The sequence below is a fragment of the Oncorhynchus mykiss genome, chromosome 11 (assembly GCF_057628025.1).
Source record: "Oncorhynchus mykiss isolate SJ-2025 chromosome 11, ASM5762802v1, whole genome shotgun sequence".
Taxonomy (NCBI): Eukaryota; Metazoa; Chordata; class Actinopteri; order Salmoniformes; family Salmonidae; genus Oncorhynchus; species Oncorhynchus mykiss.
Window position 1 is genome coordinate 71,009,186 of NC_143032.1, and position 25,325 is coordinate 71,034,510.

At 43.7% G+C, this 25,325-nt stretch overlaps 1 protein-coding gene across 2 annotated transcripts in view; it reads left to right on the forward strand.

Annotated features, from left to right (window-relative positions):
* The window catches only part of LOC110536297 (phosphoglucomutase-like protein 5), a 51,526-nt gene that overhangs the window by 1,025 nt on the left and 25,176 nt on the right, over positions 1–25,325 (forward strand). For both annotated transcript variants that reach the window (XM_036936211.2, XM_036936210.2), the window contains exons 2-7: positions 7,476–7,638; positions 9,657–9,803; positions 10,842–10,967; positions 11,076–11,266; positions 11,932–12,086; positions 24,722–24,837. In XM_036936211.2, coding sequence (XP_036792106.1) covers positions 7,476–7,638; positions 9,657–9,803; positions 10,842–10,967; positions 11,076–11,266; positions 11,932–12,086; positions 24,722–24,837 — 898 coding nt within the window. The remainder of the gene's footprint in view (positions 1–7,475; positions 7,639–9,656; positions 9,804–10,841; positions 10,968–11,075; positions 11,267–11,931; positions 12,087–24,721; positions 24,838–25,325) is intronic.

Below are 25,325 nucleotides of genomic sequence, written 5' to 3' on the forward strand. Positions count from 1 at the left end.
CACTAACCCTAACTCTTAGCCTAGCTAACGTTAGCCACCTAGCTAACATTACATCAAATCAAATTGTATTAGTCACGTGCGCCGAATACAACAGGTGTAGGTAGACCTTACCGTAAAATGCTTACTTATGAGCCCCCCCTAACCAACAATGCAGTTTTAAATAAATACGATAAGAATAAGAGATAAAAGTAACAGGTAATTAAAGAGCAGCAATAAAATAACTATAGGGAGACTATATACAGGGGGGTACTGATACAGAGTCAATGTGCGGGAGCACCGGTTAATTGAGGTAGTATGTACATGTAGGTAGAGTTATTAAAGTGACTATGCATAGATAATAACAGAGAGTAGCAGTGGTGCACAGAGGGGGTAATGGGGAGGGGGGTGGGGTGCACTGCAAATAGTCTGGGTAGTAATTTGACTAGATGTTTAGGAGTCTTATGGCTTGGCGGTAGAAGCTGTTTAGAAGCGTCTTGGACCTAGACCGGAGCCTTCGTAACATATCATATGTTTTGCAAATTGATAACATATTTTTCGAATTGCAATTTGTAACATATCATATGAATTATAATTTGTAACATATCATATGAAATGGATGATGGACATCCACAAATTAATACATACCATACGAAACGTAACATATCATACTAATTGGAGTGTCCCGGATTTCAATTTACTATGTTAAGTCTACCCCTGCCCAGGTTACTATGTGACTGAATGTCTAGCAACCCAAAGGTAGCATGTTCGAATCCCATCATGGACAACTTTAGCTAATTAGCAACTTTGCAACTACTTACTACCTTTTAGCTACTTTGCAACTACTTGCTCATGCTTCCCTGAACACTAACCTTAACCCTTTAACCTAACTCATAACCTTAACCCCTAACCTGAACGCCTAACCCAGCTAACATTAGCAACCTAGCTAACGTTAGCCACAACCATTTGGAATTAGTAACATATCTTACATTTAGAAAATTCATAGCATATTGTACAAATTACAATTTGTAACATATCATATGAATTGTAATTCGCAACATATCGTACTCAACGGATGATGGACATCCACAAATTAATATATACCATACGAAATGTAACATACTAATTGGAGGGTCCCGGATCTAAGTTTACTATGTTACTTCTACACGTGAGTTGTTACAATACTATGTCCTGTGGTTACCTGTGATCTTCTATGTAGAAGAACCCCTTACCTTCTAATGACCTTGTGTAGCTTGTGAGCGTCATAGAATATGTTACATGTATGTGTTTGTGAGAGTCTCAGCTTTTTATAGATAGCTTTTAATAGTTGTAGCTCAAAACATTTGGACTCTACATACGTTTTTGTAAAAAGACCCGGCCCTGGCCCCTTCGGAATCTGTCCTTGTCTCACAAACACTTTACCTCAGTCCCTTTTAATCACACAGACTAATGGTTTGTACTGACAGATGCAGAAGAAATAGACGAATCCAATGGTACAACAAGAAGTCTGTAGGGTTAAGAGCCGAGCTGTAGCATTTTATACGAACTGTAGACAATGGAGTGACTTCTGACTGAGTGACTTCTGACTGAGACAGAGGCCTATACAACGAGTTACAGTAATATACTGTAGACAATGGAGTGACTTCTGACTGAGACAGATAGGCCTATACAACGAGTTACAGTAATATACTGTAGACAATGGAGTGACTTCTGACTGAGACAGATAGGCCTATACAACGAGTTACAGTAATATACTGTAGACAATGGAGTGACTTCTGACTGAGACAGATAGGCCTATACAACGAGTTACAGTAATATACTGTAGACAATGGAGTGACTTCTGACTGAGACAGATAGGCCTATACAACGAGTTACAGTAATATACTGTAGACGTGAGGAAATAAAAGCTTGTATAACTTTCTCCAGATCAGTGACTGAAACAAATGGCTTGACTTTAGCTCTATTTCTTAAATGATAAAAGCAGGACAACCTTCTTGACATTACATTTACGTCAACAATCTTATCCATAGCGAATTACAGTAGTGAGTGTATACATTTTCATACTGGTCACCCATGGGACTCAAACCAGCAACCCAAGGATAATGCCCTACCAACTGAGCCACATGTAGCTCAAAGTTCAGATCAGGTTCAAAGAAGACAGCAAGGGTTCTGTCAGGCAGCTTTACATTGGTGGATATAGGACCAAAGCTATTTTCAATCTGGGTTCTATCAAGGTGGGGGATAGATAAAAAAATACTTGGATTTCTTATCATTGAGCTGGAGAAAGATGTCAGACATCCAACATTCAATGTCAGCTAGACACTTGTGTAAGGTAGCCAGGCTAGCTTGATCTGAACCACCCATGCTCACCGAGAAACGTCTGCAACTCAAATATGACCTGAACCAATCGAGGGCAGCGCCGGAGATTCCCACCCACCTCTCCCGCCGGTCGACAAGAATGTTATCAAACTGGGTTCCAAAAGAACTACGATAGATCATTCACGGGAATCGGCAGTCAACAGAAGGTCATTACTAACTTTCAATAAAGAAGTTTCCATGCTGTGAAGTGAGCGGGAGCCAACTGGAATTTGTCTAATAAATTGTACATGCTCAAATGAGCCACCAATAGATTAAAAACAACTTTTTCTAAAATCTTGGATACAAAGGAAGTTTAAAGATAAGACTATAATTACTCAGTGAGGAAGGGTCTAGATTGGGCTTTTTAAGGAGAGGTTGAACCAGAGCAGTTTCAAATAGGCTGGAAAGGAGCCAGAGGTCAGGGAGCGATTTACAATAGACAGAATGTAACAGTATGCATAACATATTTTAGTAGTCTAGTAGGGACCACATCCAAGAACAACACACACAATTGTCTTAAACAGAATTTTCTCAGAGATCAGAGTAGAGAAGTAGTTCGCTCTTGCATCCTTAACCTCAACATTGTAATTTCTCATCAAATCCTTCATTATCTCATAGAATACTTGAAGTTGTCAGGTCTTCCATTTGCTTCCAGCCTTTCTAAGTTCCTTTTTTTAAAGCACAAGTGTGATCATTTAAGGTGAGACTCTGGCAGATGATTGAAGGTGAGACTCTGGTAGATGATTTAAGGTGAGACTGGCAGATTATTTACAGTGAAACTCTGGCAGATGATTTAAAGTGAGAGTCTGACAGAATATTTAAAGTGAGACTGGCAAATTATTTAAAGTGAGACTCTGGCATATTATTTAAGGTGAGACTGGCAGATTATTTAAAGTGAGACTGGCAGGTGATGAGACTCTGGCATATTATTTAAGGTGAGACTCTGGCAGATTATTTAAAGTGAGATTCTGTCAGAATATTTAAAGTGAGACTTTGGCAGAAATAATTTTAAAAAGCTTTTAAAAAAACAATACTGAGATGGTCAGAGACACACACATCAATAGTTTCCAAGTCGTCAATATTCAGACCATAGGACAGCATCAGATCAACAGTATGGCCTTGGTTGTGTGTAGGCCCTGTGGAATGTAGCACAAAGTTAAAGGATTCTATCAGGTAAAACATATTCCCTGCTAGCACATTATTTGGACAACACACATGAATATGGGTGGGGGGGTACAGTAAGCAAAAGATAAGGCTCTCTAATGAGGAAAATTTGCCACATGACATAGGGCTACATACAGTACTTGTCTCAATTAATGAAGGTTACCCACCAACACGGCCAGACGGCTGGAGGGGTAGTTTCATTTAGAGAACAAAAATCCCTGGTTTTACAGTAACTGTCCAGTGTTTCCAGACTTCTATGAAATATGACCTATAATTAATTATAATATGAGTGAAATTGTTTTCCTTCCAAAAAAATGGTAATTAACTATGTTAAAAATCCTATTTTCTGTGTTGGAATGGTCTGAGTGTACTCCAACAACAGAATAAATATAAATGTAGTCGCAAGAGCATTTCGTACTATACTCTATGTAAATCTGAGACTTTCCAATTCGTATGATATGTTACGTTTCGTATTGTATGTATTAATCCATCATCATATTCGTATCGTATGTTACAAATTACAATTCGTATGAAATGTTATGAATTGCAATTCATACAATAGGTTATGAATTTGCAAAAAACGTATGATATGTTACGAATTCCAATTTGTTGTGGCTATTGTTAGCTAGGTGGCTAGGTGACTGATGCTATCATTAGCTATCTCTAGGGGTTAGAGTTGGGGTTAAGCTTAGAAGTTAGGTTAGGGTTAGGGGAAAGGTTAGCTAAAAGGTTTTAAGGTTAGGGTTAGGGGAAGGGTTAGCTAACAAAGTAGTTGCTAATTAGCTAAAACATCTAAACTTTGGGTTGCTAGATGTTTGCGTTATACGCCTACCCAAGCACCCTCCTTTCATTTTTGCCTTAAGTAAGTCATTTTTACATCAGCCAATGTCACAAAGTGCTATACAGAAACCCAGCCTAAAATCCAAACAGCAATTAATGCAGATGTAGAAGCACGGTGGCTAGGAAACACTCCCTAGAAAGGCAGGAACCTAGGAATAAACCTAGAGAGGAACCAGGCTATGAGGGGTGGCCAGTCCTCTTCTGACTGTGCCAGGTGGAGATTATAACAGTACATGGCCAAGATGTTCAAATGTTCATAAATGACCAGCAGGGTCAGATAATAATAATAATAATAATCGCAATATGATTTCAATGTGATTTAGAGTGCCTTCAGAAAGTATTCACACCCCTTGAATACAGCCTGAATTTATAATAGATTAAATTGCGATGTTGTGTCACTGGCTTACACACAATATGTTTGCAACTTAATTCAACATGAAAAGCTGAAATGTTTTGTTATGACAAACATAAATAAGTTCAGGAGTAAAAATGTGCTTAACAAGTTACATAACAAGTTGCATGGACTCACTCTGTGTGCAATAATATGGTTTAACAAGATTTTTTAATGACCACCTCATCTGTACCCCACACATACAATTATTTGTAAGGTCCCTCAGTTGAGCAGTGAATTTCAAGCACAGATTCAAACACAAAGACTAGGGAGGTTTCCAGTGCCTTGCAAAGAAGGGGACCTGTTGGTAGATGGGTAAAAAAATAAATAATTAAAAAGCAGACATTGAATATCCCTCTGAGAATAATGAAGTTATTAATTACACTTAGTCACTACAAAGATACAGACGTCCTTCCTAAGTCAGTTGCCGGAGAGGAAGGAAACAGCTCAGGGATTTCACCATGAGGCCACTGGTGACTATAAAACAGTTGCAGAGTTTAATGGCTGTGATAGGAGGATGGATCAACCACATTGTAGTTACTCAACAATACTAACCTAATTGACAGAGTAAAAATAAGGAAGCCTGTACAGAATAAAATATTCCAAAACATGCATCCTGTTTGCAACAAGGCACTGAAGTTAAACTGCAAAAAATGTGGAAAAGCCAAATCTACACTGGAGTTGCTTACCAAGAAGACAGAGAATGTTCCTGAGTGGCTAAGTCACAGTTTTGATCTAAATCAACTTGAAAATATATGGCAAGACCTGATAATCGTTGTCGACAAATTATAAACAACCAATTTGCCAGAGCTTGGAAGAATGCTAAAAGAATAATGGGTAAATGTTGCACAATCCGAGTGTGGAAAGTTCTTAGAGACTTACCCAGGACATCTCACAGCTGTAATCACTGCCAAAGGTGCTTCTACAACGTATTGACTCAGGGGGTCATGTACACATTGATAAAGAAGACAATGTGTAGAGTCCTTTTGAGAGCCACAGTCACAGATTCACAGTCACAGAGTCACAGGGTCACAGAGCCATAGTCACAGAGTTACAGTCTCAGAGCCAGAGTCACAGATTCACAGTCACAGAGCCATAGTCACAGTCACAGTGAATACTTAATGTAAAATAGACATTTATGTATTTCATTTTAAATACATTTGCAAAATTTGTAGACTGGTGATTTTTTTTGCAATGTAATCCTTTTTGAATTTAGGCTGTAACACAACAAATGTGGAATAAGTCACGGGGTGTGAATACTTTCTGAAGGCACTGTAGGTCCTAAAGCCTATCCAAGTGTCAGCGTGTGTGTTTGCGCATGTCTGCTTGACTGGCCATTACCCATTAGGCCGTTACCCAATTCCGCAGAGCGCTTGGAAAGGACACTGTTCTCAGATCTGTGCGATATCAAGCTTGGTGAAGTGCCAAAGGAAAATCTGAGGGGAATGTATTTGTTTTGAGATGGGTCTGTTTTTTTGCTGGCCCAGCCAAATGTCTCCTGTCTGCCTTATCGGCTGTTCCATCCCTCGTCCACTCCTTTCCTGCCCACGCCTCTCAAGGCTTTGGGGATACCCAGTCAGTTTAGTGGCCACAAGCCAAACTCAGGATATAAGCGCTGGGAAGACCTTGAACAAATATTTGTGAAATGCTGGGGGCAGAGTATGGAATGATGATAGGCCTATAACAGGGTTGCTGACAGGACATGGCAGATGTAAAGTGCAAAGGGCCCTATTGATCCAAAGCGGTGTCTGCCAAATGTGCTTCTACAAAGTATTGACTCAGGGGTGTGAATACTTATGTAAATGACATGTTTCTGTATTTCATTTTCAATATATGTATATCTATTTATTTAAATGTATATATATTTATATAAAAAAAATCACTTTGTTATTATGGGGTATTCTCTCTCTCTCTCTCTCTATCTCTCTCAAGGGCTTTATTGGTATGGGAAACGTATGTTAACATTGCCAAAGCAAGTGAAATAGATGATAAACAAAAGTGTAATAAACAATAAAAATGTACAGTAAATATTACACTCACAGAAGTTCCAAAACAATAAAGACATTTCAAATGTCATATTATGTATATATACAGTGTTGTAATGATGTGCAAATAGTTAAAGTACAAAAGGGAAAATAAATAAACATAAATATAGCTCTCTCAATCTCTCTGAATCAAGAAGTGAGGAGATTGCTCCAACGTCATAAAAATGAATTCCCCGTGAATGAGGACACTTTTATTTAGAGTAGTTGAAACACTAGCCCAGGGCCAAAACATGTGAGACTTTTCTTCAGTAAATGGATGTGGACGCCGAAGATGACCGTCTGGAATGTAACCTAGTCTGAGCGTGGTAATACGTCTGCATCCTTCCCTTCATCGGTGCCAACTTCTGGACGCTTCTGGAAAGATGACGCCCTGAGCATCATGACAGGAGCCATGTGACTTGTTCTAAAAAATAACACTTGACAAAAGAGATGAAGATCGTTACGATAAAGAAATGTGAATGAAATCATTCTGTAGGCTGAAGCTACACTGAGCTAGTCTACAATAATAGGCCTTTTTATTACTGAGTTGCAATTTTTGTACATGCTTTAAGGTTGAATAATAATGCATTGTACAATTACTGTGTGTACTATATCCCTACATGTTCACGTAAAGTAATCACCTCTATATGAAGATAGGTCCCAGAATGAGATTCATTCAGCTGAAGTTCCTTCAACTCTCACTCTGTCTGTGTGTCTGTCAGATTGGCCGTCTGGTGATTGGCCACAACGGCCTCCTGTCCACCCCTGCTGTGTCCTGCATCATCAGGAAGATCAAGGCCATTGGTGGAATCATTCTGACAGCCAGTCACAACCCAGGAGGCCCCGGGGGAGACTTTGGGGTCAAATTCAATGTGGCCAATGGAGGTGAGGCGATAATTTGACTGATTGCTGTCAATCTGCCAGCTGTTAGTAAGTTAAATGATTGATGGATGTCTTCCTACCTAAGTCATTTTCTTGCCCCAGATTCTCCTGCTTGCTCTTGTTGGCTTTAGGTTGTAATTGAGCACTTTGAGATATATGCATTTGTTAAAGGTGCTATACAAATACAAGATTGGTGGTTTATTACCTGAGGTGAGGGAGTTGGCACCATAGTCCTTTCATAGTCCCAGCAGCTATCCATGTTTTCTTTAGAAAAGGAAGACTCATATTCTCAGAGTGCCATCATGGCCTTCCTTCCAAGTCCCCAGAGCTTTGCTGTGGAATCAAAGTGTATTTGTCACGTGCGCAGAATACAACAGCTGTAGAACTTTCAGTTGAAATGCTTAAAATCTCAGTCATCTTCCAGTCATATACATAGATCAAAGTGGTGTTGCTCTCCTCATCTCACACCAGTTATCTCTGTGGCCCTGTGACTGTGGCTCTGTGACTGTAACTCTGTGACCGTGGCTCTGTGACTGTGACTATGGCTCTGTGACTGTGAATCTGTGACTGTGGCTCTCAAAAGGACTCTACACAATGTCTTCTTTATGAATGTCTACATGACCCCAGTTGCTTCGTCATGATCCCAGTAGCTTCTTACAGTCTCACATATAGCATATTATGCATTGCTAACACACTATATTGCTAATACACTGCATTAATATGGAGTTGGTCCCCCCTTTGCTGCTATAACAGCCACCACTCTTCTGGGAAGGCTTTTCACTAGATGTTGGAACATTACTGCAGGGACTTGCTTCCATTCAGCCTCAAGAGCATTAGTGAGGTCGGGCACTGATTTTGGGCGATTAGGCCTGGCTCGCAGTCAGCATTCCAATTCATCCCAAAGGTGTTCGATGGGGTTGAGGTCAGGGTTCTGTGCAGCCCAGTGAAGATCTTCCACACCGGTCGCGACAAACCATTCATTATGGACCTAGCTTTGTGCATGGAGGCATTGTCATGCTGAAACAGGAAAGGGCCTTCACCAAATTGTTGCCACAAAGTTGGAAGCACAGAATCATCTAGAATATCATTGTACGCTGTAGCGGTAAGATTTCCCTTCACTGGAACTAACAGGCCAGAACCATGAAAAACAGACCATTATTCCTCTTCCACCAAACTTTACAGTTGGCACAATGCATTGGGGCAGGTAGCGTTCTCCTGGCATCCGCCAAACCCAGATTCGTCCAGTGGATTGCCAGATGGTGAAGCACGATTCATCACTCTAGAGAACACGTTTCCACTGCTATAGAGTCCAGTGGCAGCGAGCTTTCCACCACTCCAGCTGACGCTTCCTATTGCGCATGATGATCTTAGGCTTGTGCTCCCGACGAACAGTTATTGTGCTGACGTTGCTTCCAGAAGCAGTTTGGTACTCGGTAGTGAGTGATGCAACGAGGACAAAGATTTTTTACGTTCTACGCACTTCAGCAGTCAGTGGTCCCGTTCTGTGAGCTCGTGTGGCCTACCACTTTGCGGCTGAGCCGTTGTTGCTCCTAGACGTTTCCAGTCCACGATAACAGCACTTACAGTTGACCGGGGAAGCTCTAGAACTGACAAGTTGGAAAGGTGACATCCAATGACGGTGCAACGTTGAAAGTCACAGAGCAATTCAGTAAGGCCAATGTTTGTCTATGAAGATTGCATGGCGGTGTGCTCAATTTTATACGCCTGTCAGCAACGGGTGTGGTTGACATAGCTGAATCTAGTAATTTGAAGCGGTGTCCTGTCCACATACTTTTGTATGTATAGTATATATGACTTCTCAGTAATATGACTTCTCAATATAGAGAATAATGTTATTTAACTTCTTATGAATACTCATCGGTGGTGCCTTATTTCCAACACACACCGTATGCTTCTATCACTCTTGTTAAACAGGTATAACAACAACAATTGACCAGCAATAGGCCACTTCATTTGAAAACAATGGTTCCCATGGTAACTGTGTCCTCTCCCCCCGATAGGCCCGTCTCCGGACACAGTGATGGAGAAGATTGCCCAGGTGAGCAGGACCCTGGAGGAGTACACCATCTGTCCTGACCTCCACATAGACCTGGCCAGACTGGGACGCCACGACTTTGACCTGGAGAACAAGTTCAAACCCTTCAGAGGTACTGGACACACACACAGAGCATACACACGCGCCATGCTACTCTCACACGCGCCATACACCACACATACACCCTGTTCTTGCATGCAAAGTAGCATATGTACTATTGGGTGGATATACACATGCAGATACACACAAAATCAAATCAAATGTATTTATATAGCCCTTCGTACATCAGCTGATATCTCAAAGTGCTGTACAGAAACCCAGCCTAAAACCCCAAACAGCAAGCAATGCAGGTGTAGAAGCACGGTGGCTAGGAAAAACTCCCTAGAAAGTCCAAAACCTAGGAAGAAACCTAGAGAGGAACCAGGCTATGTGGGGTGGCCAGTCCTCTTCTGGCTGTGCCGGATGGAGATTCTAACAGAACATGGCCAAGATGTTCAAATGTTCATAAATGACCAGCATGGTCAAATAATAATAATCACAGGCAGAACAGTTGAAACTGGAGCAGCAGCACGGCCAGGTGGACTGGGGACAGCAAGGAGTCATCATGTCAGGTAGTCTTGAGGCATGGTCCTAGGGCTCAGGTCCTCCGAGAGAGAGAAAGAAAGAGAGAAAGAGAGAATTAGAGAGAGCATACTTAAATTCGCACAGGACACCGGATAGGACAGAATAAGTACTCCAGATATAACAAACTGACCCTAGCCCCCCGACACGTAAACTACTGCAGCATAAATACTGGAGGCTGAGACAGGAGGGGTCAGGAGACACTGTGGCCCCATCCGAGGACACCCCCGGACAGGGCCAAACAGGAAGGATATAACCTCACCCACTTTGCCAAAGCACAGCCCCCACACTACTAGAGGGATATCTTCAACCACCAACTTACCATCCTGAGACAAGGCCGAGTATAGCCCACAAAGATCTCCGCCACGGCACAACCCAAGGGGGGGACGCCAACCCAGACAGGAAGATCACATCAGTGACTCAACCCACTCAAGTGACGCACCCCTCCTAGGGACGGTATGAAAGAGCCCTAGTAAGCCAGTGACTCAGCCCCTGTAATAGACTCCTCTCCTGTCCTGTGTGTTGGTAGTTGAGATAGTGGACTCAGTGGAGGTGTACCTCAACCTGCTGAGAACCATCTTTGACTTCAGCGCCATCAAGACCCTTCTGACAGGACCTGAACAGCTGAAGATACGCGTAGACGCCATGAATGGAGGTAAGATAACACTCGCAAAGACCAGATTGGTAACAGTATTGTATCAGGCGCTCACTGCTGTGGTATGTTCATGGTGTTCTATTCTATTATTTTCTATTCTATTGTCAGTGATGGGTCCGTATGTACGCCGTATCCTGTGTGATGAGCTGGGTGCTCCTGCCAACGCTGCCGTCAACTGTGTCCCCCTGGAGGACTTTGGGGGCCGGCCTCCAGAGCCCAGCCTCACATATGCAGCCCCATTGGTCGATGCCATGAAGGGTGGAGACTTTGGTTTCGGAGCTGCGCTCGATGCAGACGGGGTGAGACAGCTGAAACTGAGAGGAGGAGAGAAACAGTGGATGTAATAATGCAAAGTACTAGAATACAAATTCTGGAGAGCTGATGAGCATGTTTGAGGACCATGTTTGAATCTGCTAAAATGGGCAGGTTTTATACTTTTGGGTCTATTCCTTTGGTTCCATGACAGCAAGCCAAATCAAGCACTGGACCTATGTGGACACAGGGGAACTTGGGAACTTGGAATTGCCATGTTTCTGTCTGTATTTATATGCTGGTCAATAACAGGATGTTAAGCAATGGAACCAGCTAATATCTGTGACAAAACAAACGTCACATTTTTTCCACAACATTTTCACATAGTAATTTCTAGCAGTGCCATGCTCACGCACATTAGCCTAACTCAATTACTTAGCCTAGCATCAGGAGAATTATGTTACTGTATTGCGTCCTATTGGAGCCCTCCCCCGGTGCTCACGATGATGCATCTTAGTAGGAAGTAGGTGTCCCATACATTTGATTTGATTGTGACAGATGCAATTAAAACAACAGTTTATCAACTGGTAGGGTACGGGAGTAACAACAATATTCATCTTTAACATGCTGTTTTTATCAATGATGTATTGGTTAGTTCTCCATGGATTGTTGTCTGGTTGAAGAGGGTATGTATTGGTGTGTGTATTCGCAGGACCGGTATATGATCCTGGGTGAGAATGGTTTCTTTGTGAACCCATCAGACTCCTTGGCTGTCATGGCTGCCAACCTCTCCTGCATCCCCTACTTCAGACACCTGGGGCTAAAGGGCTTCGCTAGGAGTATGGCAACCAGCACTGCCCTAGACAGGTAGGACACGCACACACACCACGTTCCGTTTACCCTGTGCCCTTTTTGTCTTTGGGTTCAAAGGGTAAATATAATCAGGTGTGGATGGCTGCTGGGGGAAATGCTCCACAGGACTTTATCATTTTTCAACTTCTATATTTCTCATCAACACCTAACCCTGCACCCCCTGCTCATCATCACCTGACCCCCCCCCCACTCTTGCGAACCCAATCCACAAATACCTGACCTGGTCCATTCTCAATCGTCTCTCTCTTTCTCCCTCTCTCTCTCTCTGTCTCTCTTTCTCCCTCTCTCGCTCTCTTCCTCTCTCTATTCCCTCCCTCTCTCCCCCACTCTTGTGACCCCAATCCACAAATACCTGCCCTGGTCAATTCTCTGAAGAGATTGGATGCCTTGGAGTGAAGAATCACCCTCTATGAATGGCGTTGTGAGCTCACACACACACACACACACACACACACACACACACAGCAGTGTTAATTTTGGCAGATATTTTAGATTTAGTTTTAGCCTTTATGACTAAAATACGTTTTAGTCTTTGTCACATTTTGTAATTTCATCCTACTTAGTTTTAGTTGTCGACTCAAACTCTGGACAATTTTAGTCTAGTTTTAGTCAGTAATTTTGTCATATATTTATCAGTGCATTTTTTCTCCATGAAATAATTCATATTTACCTTCCATGATGTGCACATTAAGATAGCCTTGTTCAACTAGTCTTACTATCCCCCCAAATAGCTGGCACACTGCTATTGTACCGTATAGGCCACAAATCCTTGGCTGCAGGTTAAACAATTTAGGCATATGCTCTTTTCTCCCTGTCATAGCCTTGAGATGAGGGTAAATAACATTGATTTCATTTAAAAGGGGAGAATCTGAGCTTTCCAACAATGGCAGTAATATTACTGCACTCCTAATATTCAGCAAGTATCATTACAAAAAACAACTGCACTCGCATTTGGGAAATGTGAGATGAATAACTGCACATGGGATGTGATCAAAGCTGTCTTAGGTTCGCTCCAGTTGAAGTGGGCTGCACATCAGTTCAAAAGAGACTGAAGTGACTGAAGTGACAGCCTGAGCTGTGTGGGAGAGCCGGGCAGATCAGGGCCTCGTTTCCCAGTAACTTAAGCATTACGATGATCGTACCAGTTGTGATGTAACTTAAGCATTACGATGATCGTACCAGTTGTGATGTAACTTAAGCATTACGATGATCGTACCAGTTGTGATGTAACTTAAGCATTAGGATGATCGTACCAGTTGTGATGTAACTTAAGCATTACGATGATCGTACCAGTTGTGATGAAACTTAAGCATTACGATGATCGTACCAGTTGTGATGTAACTTAAGCATTACGATGATCGTACCAGTTGTGATGTAACTTAAGCATTACGATGATCGTACCAGTTGTGATGAAACTTAAGCATTACGATGATCGTACCAGTTGTGATGTAACTTAAGCATTACGATGATCGTACCAGTTGTGATGTAACTTAAAACCTCTTGCGACGAGCAATCCCGTATCCGGGAGCATAATCATCGCCTCAAACGCATTAGCATAACGCAGCAGACATAAATACCCCTAGAAACTTTTCCTATTCATGAAAATCGCAAATGAAATGAAATAAATATATTCAAACACAAGCTTAGCCTTTTGTTAACAACACTGTCATCTCAGATTTTCAAAATATGCGTTACAGCCAACGCTAGACAAGCATTTGTGTAAGTTTATCATGGCATAATGCTATGCTAGGCTCTGCTGGCAGCAGGCAACATTTTCACGAAAATAAGAAAAGCAATCAAATTAAATAATTTACCTTTGAAGAACTTTGGATGTTTTCACTCAGGAGACTCCCAGTTAGATAGCAAATGTTCCTTTTTTCCAAAAATAGTATTTTTGTAGGCGAAATAGCTCCCGTTTCTTCATCATGCTTGGCTGAGAAATCGACCGGAAAATGCTACAACTATAACGCCAAACTTTTTTCAAAATTTGCTCCATAATATCGACAGAAACACGGCAAACGTTGTTTAGGATCCATCCTCAAGGTGTTTTTAACATATATATTCGATAATATATCCGTCGAGGCAATTGGTTTCTCATAAGAAGCTTTTGGAAAAATGGCTACCTCAGTATTTTACGCAAGATTTTCTGCGGGAGACACCATGTGACCACATGCTATATATGGTCCCTTACAGCCATTCTTCAATGGAAATGCCTAAAAAGACGTCACAATGCTGTAGACACCTTGGGGAATAAGCTCATTCGTAGCTCATTCACAGCCATATAAGGAGTCATTGGCATGAGGCGGTTTCAAAAAATTCCTGGTTGGATTTTTATCTGGGTTTCGCCTGTAACATCAGTTCTGTGGCACTCACAGACAATATCTTTGCAGTTTTGGAAACGTCAGAGTGTTTTCTTTCCAAAGCTGTCAATTATATGCATAGTCGAGCATCTTTTCGTGACAAAATATCTTGTTTAAAACGGGAACGTTTTTTATCCAACATTTTTAATAGCGCCACCTAGTCGCAAGAAGTTAAGCATTACGATGATCGTACCAGTTGTGATGTAACTTAAGCATTACGATGATCGTACCAGTTGTGATGTAACTTAAGCATTACGGTGATCGTACCAGTTGTGATGAAACTTAAGCATTACGATGATCGTACCAGTTGTGATGTAACTTAAGCATTACGATGATCGTACCAGTTGTGATGTAACTTAAGCATTACAATGATCGTACCAGTTGCTATGTAACTTAAGCATTACGATGATCGTACCAGTTGTGATGTAACTTAAGCATTACGATGATCGTACCAGTTGCATCATTATTTACCAGCTAACTTTTTAAGAGTGTTTCCCGAACATGCACGTAGAGAGAACGTTCGCTAAGTGCATTGTTAAACCATGTGTCGATACTGATAGGATCCGAAGAAAAGCAACGCTGCTCTCGGATCAGCCTTCTCCACTCAAATATTTCCTTAAGATTAGAATTATAACACAATACTGATGATGGATCAGCTCCTAGAAAGATATTTACAACTACTGTATGGCTGCAAATATTGAGGCGGCTTATTAAACCACAGGTTGGGCACATCGTTGCACACATCTTGTCACACATCATTAAACATATTGAGGCAAAAATGACAGATTGTAGCCTAGTAGCAAAATAAAACTCAATATAATTTATTTTTAATTTTTTAGAATTTTTACCCCCTTTTTCTCCCCAATTTCATGGTATCCAATTTTTTATTAGTTACTATCTTGTCTCATCGCTACGACTCCCGTACGGGCTCGGGAGAGACAAAGGTCAAAAGCCATGCGTCCTCCGAAACACAACCCAACCAAGCCGCACTGCTTCTTAACACAGCGCGCATCCAACCCGGAAGCCAGCCGCACCAAAGTTTCGGAGGAAACACTGTGCACCTGGCAACCTTGATTAGCACGCACTGCGCCCGCCACAGGAGTCGCTGGTGCGTGATGAGACAAGGATATCCCTACTGGCCAAACCCTCCCTAACCCGGACAACGCTAGGCCAATTGTGCGTCGCCCCACGGACTTCCCGGTCGCGGCCGGCTGCGACAGAGCCTGGGCGCGAACCCAGAGTCTCTGGTGGCACAGCTAGCGCTGCGATGCAGTGCCCTAGACCTGCACCTGCGCCACCCATTAAATATTTTAATATGATTTAGAGTGCCTTCAGAAAGTATTCACACCCCTTGACTTTTTACAAATTTAGTTGTGTTACAGCCTGAATTTAAAATGGATTAAATTTAGATTTAATGTCACTGGCCTACACACAATACCCCATAATCTCAAAGTGGAATCAGGTTTTTCGAAATGAAAAGGAAATCTATGGCAAGACTTGAAATTACTGTCTAGCAATGATCAATAACCAATTTGACAGAGCTTGAATAATTTTTTAAATAATAATGTGCAAATATTGTAAAATTCAGGTGTGTAAAGCTCTTAGACATACCCAGAAAGACTCACAGTTGTAATTGCTGCCAAAGGTGATTCTAAAATGTATTCACTTAGGGGTGTGAATTATGTAATTGAGATATATCTGTATTTCATTTTCAAATTGTTAAAAACATCAAGGGGTATAAATAGTTTCTGAAGGCAATGTAAATATATAGGCCCATGTAGCCTATTTTTCTTTTAATGCAGTCATTTCAATTTTCAATCAAAGTATTGTTTTATTATAAAGTTGTTTGTAACAATCGCAAATACTTTGGCAACTTTGTATTTGTAGTCCACTTTGTTCTGAAGTTATCTGCAGTCACAGTCAGACAGATACGTATAGCCTAAACATCTTGATTCTATGTTTAGCGGAGAAAGTTCCACGGAAGGTGAAAATACATCTGACGAAGCACTGTGGCTGCTCTACGAGTGGTCTAGATCACTCGTAGTTGTACAAAGGCTTTCAAGAGCAACGTTAGTAACAAAGGCTCTGGGAAACAGATTGGCTGCGAAAGATACATCGTAAGATGGTTCTAACGATGAGCTTAACGCTACGAAGGCTCTGGGAAAGGAGGCCCAACTCAATCAGATCGCGCAACTGAAAGATGTTAATTCTGCCAATGAGAGGATCGCATTAAATAGTCTGCAAAGGTATGTTTGCTTATGATTGGACAAAACAGATGAAAAGGATCTTGATGGCAAATTGAATGTGTATTAGAATTCTAGTCTCGTCACATTTTCGTCAACTAAAATGAAAACTCATTTGTCACGGGGTTTTTTTCATGGCATCTCGACTCGTTATCTTTGTCAGGAAAAATAGGTTGTTTGTCATAGTTATGTACGAAATGAACGCTGACACACACACTGCCTATAAACACACTGGGACCTAACCATAAAGGCTGTTCCAGAGCAGTGGTGTGAAAGGTGTGATCATGACATTGTGTGTTGGTGTGTGTCACCCTGGCCTCTGACCCTCCTCCTGTGAGAGTTGGTGGACCTTGTTAGTGGCGGTCCTGTTAGTGCTGGCAGCCATGGAGGAAATGAGATCACTCCCAGCCCATCTCTCAGGGTGCTGATGCCGGCCGCTGGCGCTAACCCTGTGTGGACATGTGAGGTTGAGGTGACGTCACATCATTAATGGCCCGTCTTGGAGCTGGTCACACACACATGCACGCTGGCACGACCACACACACGAACACACGCACATACACACTTGCGTCACACAGCTCGTTACCTGGGGCTGTGTCTTATGCTGTAGAAACGGCCACACTGATAGCATTGCCTCAGTTTCCTTTGAATGCATGTCCTGTTCCAACACATACTCACACATGAAAGGTGATTGTCACGAGTCCCACTGCACCGCAAGGTAATCCAACACCCTTATAATACACACAGGCCATATGGCCCACAATCACACACACACTCACTCACATGCACACAAGCACACAGTCGCACACACACACACACACACACACTCACTCACTCACTCACTCACTCACTCACTCACTCACTCACTCACTCACACACATGCACGCAAGCACACAGTCGCACACACACACACACTCACACACATGCATGCACGCACTCAGTCGCACGCACGCACACACACACACACACACTTGTTGTGTCCATGTACTATATCTGTGGCTGTCTCTCAAGGGTCTTATTTAGTGAGTCCCAGAGCGTGGCCCCTGTTGAGTGGTGGGGTGCTGTAGAATTGTATAATGGCCTCAGCCCAGAAGTAATCTTTTTAGGAGTGTGAGAGGAACACTGTGTGAGTGTGTGTGTGTGTGCGTGCGTGTGTGTGAAGGCAGTTAGAGGATGTGTTTTGTGGAGCAGGAAGCTTAGGTTTGACCATGGCAGGGCTAGCAGCCGACAAAGAGGCGCTAAATCTCTCACCCCGGCTGGCCAGCATTTCAGTTGTGTGTGTGTGTGTGTGTGTGTGTGTGTGCAAGCGAGGGAAGTCTTATGTTGTTCCAGTGAGGGAAGGGAAGGTGGGAGAGGAATTTTGGGAGAGGAAACATCTGCCTCTCCTTTGGCTACTCCAGGGTTGGGAGGATGGGAGAAGAGAGGGAGCAGGAAGAGGGGAGGAGAGAGGGAGCAGGAAGAGGGGAGGAGAGAGGGAGGAGGGAGGAGGAAGAGGGAGCAGGAAGAGGGGAGGAGGAAGAGGGGAGGAGGAAAAGGGGAGGAGAGAGGGAGGAGGAAGAGGGGAGGAGGATGGAGGACAGAGGGAGGAGAGAGGGAGGAGGAATATGGAGGAGAGAGGGAGGAGGAGGATGGAGGAGAGAGGGAGGAGGAAGATGGAGAAGGAGGATGGAGGACAGAGGGAGGATGGAGGAGAGAGGGAGGGGGAGAGGTTAGGCTAGGCCACTGTTGTCCCTTTTACTAGGATGAACCAGTGAAAAACAGGACCTTAAATCCCCCCCCCCCCCCCCCCCCCCCCCACACACACACACACGCACACACGAACATCTCAAGTAACACTTGACTGCCAGCATCCCTACTTTCTGGCAAAGACCGCTGGGAAAGAGACAGATTTCATTGTGAAGAGAGATGGAGGGAGGCAGAGAGAGAGAGAGAAGTCGTGCTCATCCAAGTGTTTCTTTCTAACATGTCTCTTTATATTGGGGAGCAGAGAAATGTCAGCCTTTAATAATTTGATTGACATTTGGACATACTTATCAGAGCCAAAATACTGACTGACTTCTCCTAGTCAACAACGTCATGTAAACATCATACTGAACATAGAACATATTTTTGTAATTATACTTATAAGAGATAAACATATATACTACAAAAAAACACGAGAAATTAGAAGAAATATGAAGAACACAATAAGTAAGTAAGCATACTACTGTATATACAGGGTCAGTTCCAATACCATATTTACAATGTGCAGGGACATGAGTGATGGAGGTAAATATGTACAGTAAAGGGGTAAGGTGATTAGTCAACGGGATATAAGATAAACAGAGTAGCAGCAGCTTGTATGTGAGTGGCTCTGTGAGTGTGTAGAGTCTGTGAGTGTGTAGGGTCTGTGAGTGTGTAGGGTCTGTGAGTGTAGGGTATGGTAGTGTGTAGGGTATGTGAGTGTGTAGGGTATGGTAGTGTGTAGGGTATGTGAGTGTGTAGGGTATGGTAGTGTGTAGGGTATGTGAGTGTGTAGGGTATGTGAGTGTGTAGGGTCTGTGAGTGTGTAGGGTCTGTGAGTGTGTAGGGTCTGGGAGTGTGTAGGGTCTGGGAGTGTGTAGGGTCTGGGAGTGTGTAGGGTCTGGGAGTGTGTAGGGTCTGTGAGTATGTAGGGTCTGTGAGTGTGTAGGGTCTGTGAGTGTGTAGGGTCTGTGAGTGTGTAGGGTCTGTGAGTATGTAGGGTCTGTGAGTGTGTAGGGTCTGTGAGTGTGTAGGGTCTGTGAGTGTGTAGTGTATGTGAGTGTGTAGTGTCTGGGAGTGTGTAGGGTCTGGGAGTGTGTAGGGTCTGGGAGTGTGTAGGGTCTGTGAGTGTGTAGGGTCTGGGAGTGTGTAGGGTATGGTAGTGTGTAGGGTATGGTAGTGTGTAGGGTATGGTAGTGTGTAGGGTATGGTAGTGTGTAGGGTATGTGAGTGTGAAGGGTATGGTAGTATGTAGGATATGTGAGTGTGTAGGGTCTGTGAGTGTGTAGTGTATAGTAGTGTGTAGGGTATGGTAGTGTGTAGGGTATGTGAGTGTGTAGGGTATGGTAGTGTGTAGGGTATGTGAGTGTGTAGTGTATGGTAGTGTGTAGGGTATGGTAGTGTGTAGGGTATGTGAGTATGTAGGATATGTGAGTGTGTAGGGTCTGGGAGTGTGTAGGGTCTGGGAGTGTGTAGTGTATGTGAGTGTGTAGTGTATGTGAGTGTGTAGTGTATGTGAGTGTGTAGGGTCTGGGAGTGTGTAGGGTCTGTGTATGTGAGTGTGTAGGGTCTGGGAGTGTGTAGGGTCTGGGAGTGTGTAGGGTCTGGGAGTGTGTAGGGTCTGGGAGTGTGTAGGGTCTGGGAGTGTGTAGGGTCTGGGAGTGTGTAGGGTCTGTGAGTGTATAGTGTCTGTGAGTGTGTAGTGTCTGTGAGTGTGTAGTGTCTGTGAGTGTGTAGTGTCTGTGAGTGTATAGGGACTGTGAGTGTGTAGGGTCTGGGAGTGTGTAGGGTCTGTGAGTGTATAGTGTCTGTGAGTGTGTAGGGAATGTGAGTGTGTAGTGTCTGTGAGGGTATAGTGTCTGTGAGTGTGTAGGGACTGTGAGTGTGTAGGGTCTGGGAGTGTGTAGGGTCTGTGAGTGTATAGTGTCTGTGAGTGTGTAGGGAATGTGAGTGTGTATTGTCTGTGAGGGTATAGTGTCTGTGTGTGTAGGGTCTGTGAGTGTGTAGTGTCTGTGAGTGTGTAGGGTCTGTGAGTGTATAGTGTCTGTGAGTGTGTAGGGTATGTGAGTGTGTAGTGTCTGTGAGTGTGTAGGGTATGTGAGTGTATAGTGTCTGTGTGTGTGTAGGGTATGTGAGTGTATAGTGTCTGTGAGTGTGTAGGGTATGTGAGTGTATAGTGTCTGTGAGTGTGTAGGGTATGTGAGTGTGTAGTGTCTGTGAGTGTGTAGGGTATGTGAGTGTATAGTGTCTGTGAGTGTGTAGGGTATGTGAGTGTATAGTGTCTGTGAGTGTGTAGGGTATGTGAGTGTGTAGGGTATGGTAGTGTGTAGGGTATGTGAGTGTATAGTGTATGTGAGTGTGTAGGGTATGGTAGTGTGTAGGGTATGTGAGTGTATAGTGTCTGTGAGTGTGTAGGGTATGTGAGTGTATAGTGTCTGTGAGTGTGTAGGGTATGTGAGTGTATAGTGTCTGTGAGTGTGTAGGGTATGGTAGTGTGTAGGGTATGTGAGTGTATAGTGTCTGTGAGTGTGTAGGGTATGTGAGTGTATTGTGTCTGTGAGTGTGTAGGGTATGTGAGTGTGTAGGGTATGGTAGTGTGTAGGGTATGTGAGTGTATAGTGTCTGTGAGTGTGTAGGGTATGTGAGTGTATAGTGTCTGTGAGTGTGTAGGGTATGTGAGTGTATAGTGTCTGTGAGTGTGTAGGGTATGGTAGTGTGTAGGGTATGTGAGTGTATAGTGTCTGTGAGTGTGTAGGGTATGTGAGTGTATAGTGTCTGTGAGTGTGTAGGGTATGTGAGTGTGTAGGGTATGGTAGTGTGTAGGGTATGTGAGTGTATAGTGTATGTGAGTGTGTAGGGTATGGTAGTGTGTAGGGTATGTGAGTGTATAGTGTATGTGAGTGTGTAGGGTATGGTAGTGTGTAGGGTATGTGAGTGTATAGTGTCTGTGAGTGTTTAGGGTATGTGAGTGTATAGTGTCTGTGAGTGTATAGTGTCTGTGAGTGTGTAGGGTATGTGAGTGTATAGTGTCTGTGAGTGTGTAGGGTATGTGAGTGTATAGTGTCTGTGAGTGTGTAGGGTATGTGAGTGTATAGTGTCTGTGAGTGTGTAGGGTATGTGAGTGTATAGTGTATGTGAGTGTGTAGGGTATGGTAGTGTGTAGGGTATGTGAGTGTATAGTGTCTGTGAGTGTGTAGGGTATGTGAGTGTATAGTGTCTGTGAGTGTATAGTGTCTGTGAGTGTGTAGGGTATGTGAGTGTATAGTGTCTGTGAGTGTGTAGGGTATGTGAGTGTATAGTGTCTGTGAGTGTGTAGGGTATGTGAGTGTATAGTGTCTGTGAGTGTGTAGGGTATGTGAGTGTATAGTGTCTGTGAGTGTGTAGGGTATGTGAGTGTATAGTGTCTGTGAGTGTGTAGGGTATGTGAGTGTATAGTGTCTGTGAGTGTATAGTGTCTGTGAGTGTATAGTGTCTGTGAGTGTGTAGGGTATGTGAGTGTATAGTGTCTGTGAGTGTGCACAGAGACAGTGCAAAAATACAACTAAAAGGTCAATAAAGATACAAGGTTAAGTCAGATAGTCCATGTAGCTATTTTGTTATCTATTTATCAGACTGATTACTTGGGGATATGCTGTAAGCTGTTCAAGAGGCTGTTGGTTCCAGACTTGATACACTGGTACCGCTTGCCATGCTAAAGCAGAGAGAATAGTATATGGCTTGGGTGGTTGGAGTCTTTAACAAGATGCTCCCAATGGTACAGCTGTATAACATTTTGAGGATTTGAGTGCCCATGCCAAACTTTTTCTACCTCCTAAGGGGAAAGAGGCGTGTTTGTGCCTTCTTCACGACTGTGCTTGTGTGTTTGGACCATTTTAAGTATTTAGTGATTTGGACACTGAGGAACTTGAAACTCTTGACCTGCTCCACTGCAACCCCCGTCGATGTGGATGGCACGTGCCCCCAGCTCCTTGGTCTTGCTGACGTTGGAGAGGTTGTTGTCCTGGCACCACACTGCCAGGTCTCTGACCTCTCTGTAGGCTGTCTCATCGTTGTCAGTGATCAGGCCTACCACTGTTGTGGCGTCAGCAAACTTAATGATGGTGTTGGAGTTATGCGTGGCTACACGGTTGTGGGGGAACAGGAGGGGACAAAGCACACACCCCTGTGGGGCCCCTGTGTTGAGGAGCAGCGTGGTGGAGGTGATGTTGCCCACCCTCACCACCTGTGGTCGACCTGTAAGGAAGTCTAGGATCCAGTTGCAGAGGGAGGTGTTCAGACCCAGAGTCCTAAGCTTGGTGACAAACATGTGTGTGTATGTGTGTGGTATGTGTGTGGTATGTGCGTGTGTGTGTGCCTGTGTGTGTGACTGTGTGTACGTGTGTGTACGTGTGTGTGTGTATGTGTGTGACAGCTCTGAAGGGGCTTGGTGTTCATGCTGTTTTGGTCGGGGCACAGCTGGTGCAAGCATTAAAGCCCTAGAAAAGCACCACATTTCCTCAGTATTGTTATGATGCCTTTTAAAATAAACAACCCTGTCCCAACATCCCCCTAACGTTGGAGCAACGTTCTGCCTGACCAGGGCCGTGCCGGATGCTTGTGTTGGCTGCAGACATGTGATTGAAACGTCAACAGTGAGTTAAATGTTCAGAGTTTCCGTATTCTTGTAGGAATGCCAGGCTTTCTGCTCCAGAGCCCTTCCCTCAGAGGGAAAAAAGGCCTTACTCTTATTTGGTAATAATCTCCCACACACACACACACACACATACACACGTACACACACATACACACACATACACACAGTTGCAGTATGTTACTGTGGGTTTATGACAACATCTTAATGTCTGACCCCCTCTCATCAAAATAGTTCTGTTAGTTGCATGTTCTATTGAACGACTCATTTTTGGAGTCATGCCAGATTGTAAGTGGGGAAATTATGGTTGTCGTCCTTTCAGATGCTTTGAAGCGTTAGGGAGGGGTCATCTTATACCAAAACTTTGGCAAGCTCACTTCTCTATCAGAGAGGAAGTACCCTACAAGTTAGTACCCTACAAATTAGTACCCTACAAGTTAGTACTCTCCCTCTCTTTCTCCCTGTCTATCTTCCCTTTACCTCTAACTCTTTCCCTCTCTTTCTCCCTGTCTATCTTCCCTTTACCTCTAACTCTTTCCCTCTCTTTCTCCCTGTCTATCTCCCCTTTACCTCTAACTCTTTCCCCCTCTTTCTCCCTGTCTATCTTCCTCATTCCTTACCTCTCCCTCTCTTTCTCCCTGTCTATCTTCCCTTTACCTCTAACTCTTTCCCTCTCTTTCTCCCTGTCTATCTTCCTCTTTACCTCTAACTCTTTCCCTCTCTTTCCCCCTGTCTATCTTCCCTTTACCTCTAACTCTTTCCCTCTCTTTCTCCCTGTCTATCTTCCTCCTTACCTGTCCCTCTCTTTCTCCCTGTCTATGTTCCTCCTTCCTTATTTCTCCCTCTCTTTCTCCCTGTCTATCTTCCTCCTTCCTTACCTCTCCCTCTCTTTCTCCCTGTCTATCTTCCTCTTTACCTCTCCCTCTCTTTCTCCCTGTCTATCTTCCTCCTTACCTCTCCCTCTCTTTCACCCTGTCTATCTTCCTCTTTACCTCTCCCGCTCTTTCTCCCTGTCTATCTTCCTCTTTACCTCTCCCTCTTTTTCTCCCTGTCTATTTTCCTCCTTACCTCTCCCTCTCTCCCTGTCTATCTTCCCTTTACCTCTAACTCCCTCTCTTTCACCCTGTCTATCTGCCCTTTACCTATAACTCTCTCCCTGTCTATCTGCCCTTTACCTATAACTCCCTCTCCCTCTCCCTCTCCCTCTCCCTCTCCCTCTCCCTCTCCCTCTCCCTCTCTCTCTCTCTCTCTCTCTCTCTCTCTCTCTCTCTCTCCCTCTCTCCCTCTCTCCCTCTCTCTCTCTCTCTGTGTGACTGAGAGAGAGAGTACATGGCTCATTCTCAAAACTAACGTTATTTGAAAGGTTATCTAGCTTTGTTATTAAGATATTGGATGAGTAGATGACTACTTTTTCAGGCCAGCAGCCTGGAAGGTAAGTTTGTAGTTTGTGAGCTCTCACTGTCTTAACTTGAGAAAGGGGCTGCTCAAACATTGGAGAAAGGCTGGTGTTGATAATGTTCTCCAGAGGTGTGTTGTATAATCCAAATGATTCCCTGAACACACTGTGTGTCTGTTAAATAATGTATGTAACATAATGTAACAAACTAATCTGTGCTCTCTCCCTGTGTGTGTGTGTGTGTGCGTGTGCGTGTGTGTGTGTGTGTGCGTGCGTAGGGTGGCCAAAGCCCTGAAGGTGACGCTGTATGAGACTCCTACAGGCTGGAGGTTCTTTGGGAACCTGATGGACTCTGGGAGGTGCTCGCTCTGCGGAGAGGAGAGCTTCGGGACAAGTGAGTTTTACTGACTGTTTCTCTCTACTCCTGTTTGACATTCACCTGAGTCGTACTGCAGCTTGTCAGCAGCTGAGTTTGCTCACCTTTCAGTAAAAGCCTGTCTGATCCTAGACAGCCATATCAGAGGAGGCTGGTGGGATGAGCTCTAGAAGAATGGGCTCATTGTAATAGCTGGAATGGAATCCATGGAATGGAGCCAATCATTTGGTTTCATATGTTTCATGTGTTTGATACCGTTCCATCCTCGTATAGCTCCTCCCACCAGCCTCCTCTGATCCGTATACAGTTCATCACATCCATAAATAGAGGCCTGCCTCTGGTCGGAGTCATCCCAGCCTAATAGATTTGAGGTGCCGTGTGTTGTGTGTGTGAATAATCCCCATTCTTCTGCTATAAAAGGAGAGAGGAGCTCCGTGAATCACCAGAACCCACGGGCCTCTGCCGGCAGCTGCTGCTGCTGCTCAGCCCACCAGGAAAAACTCTTT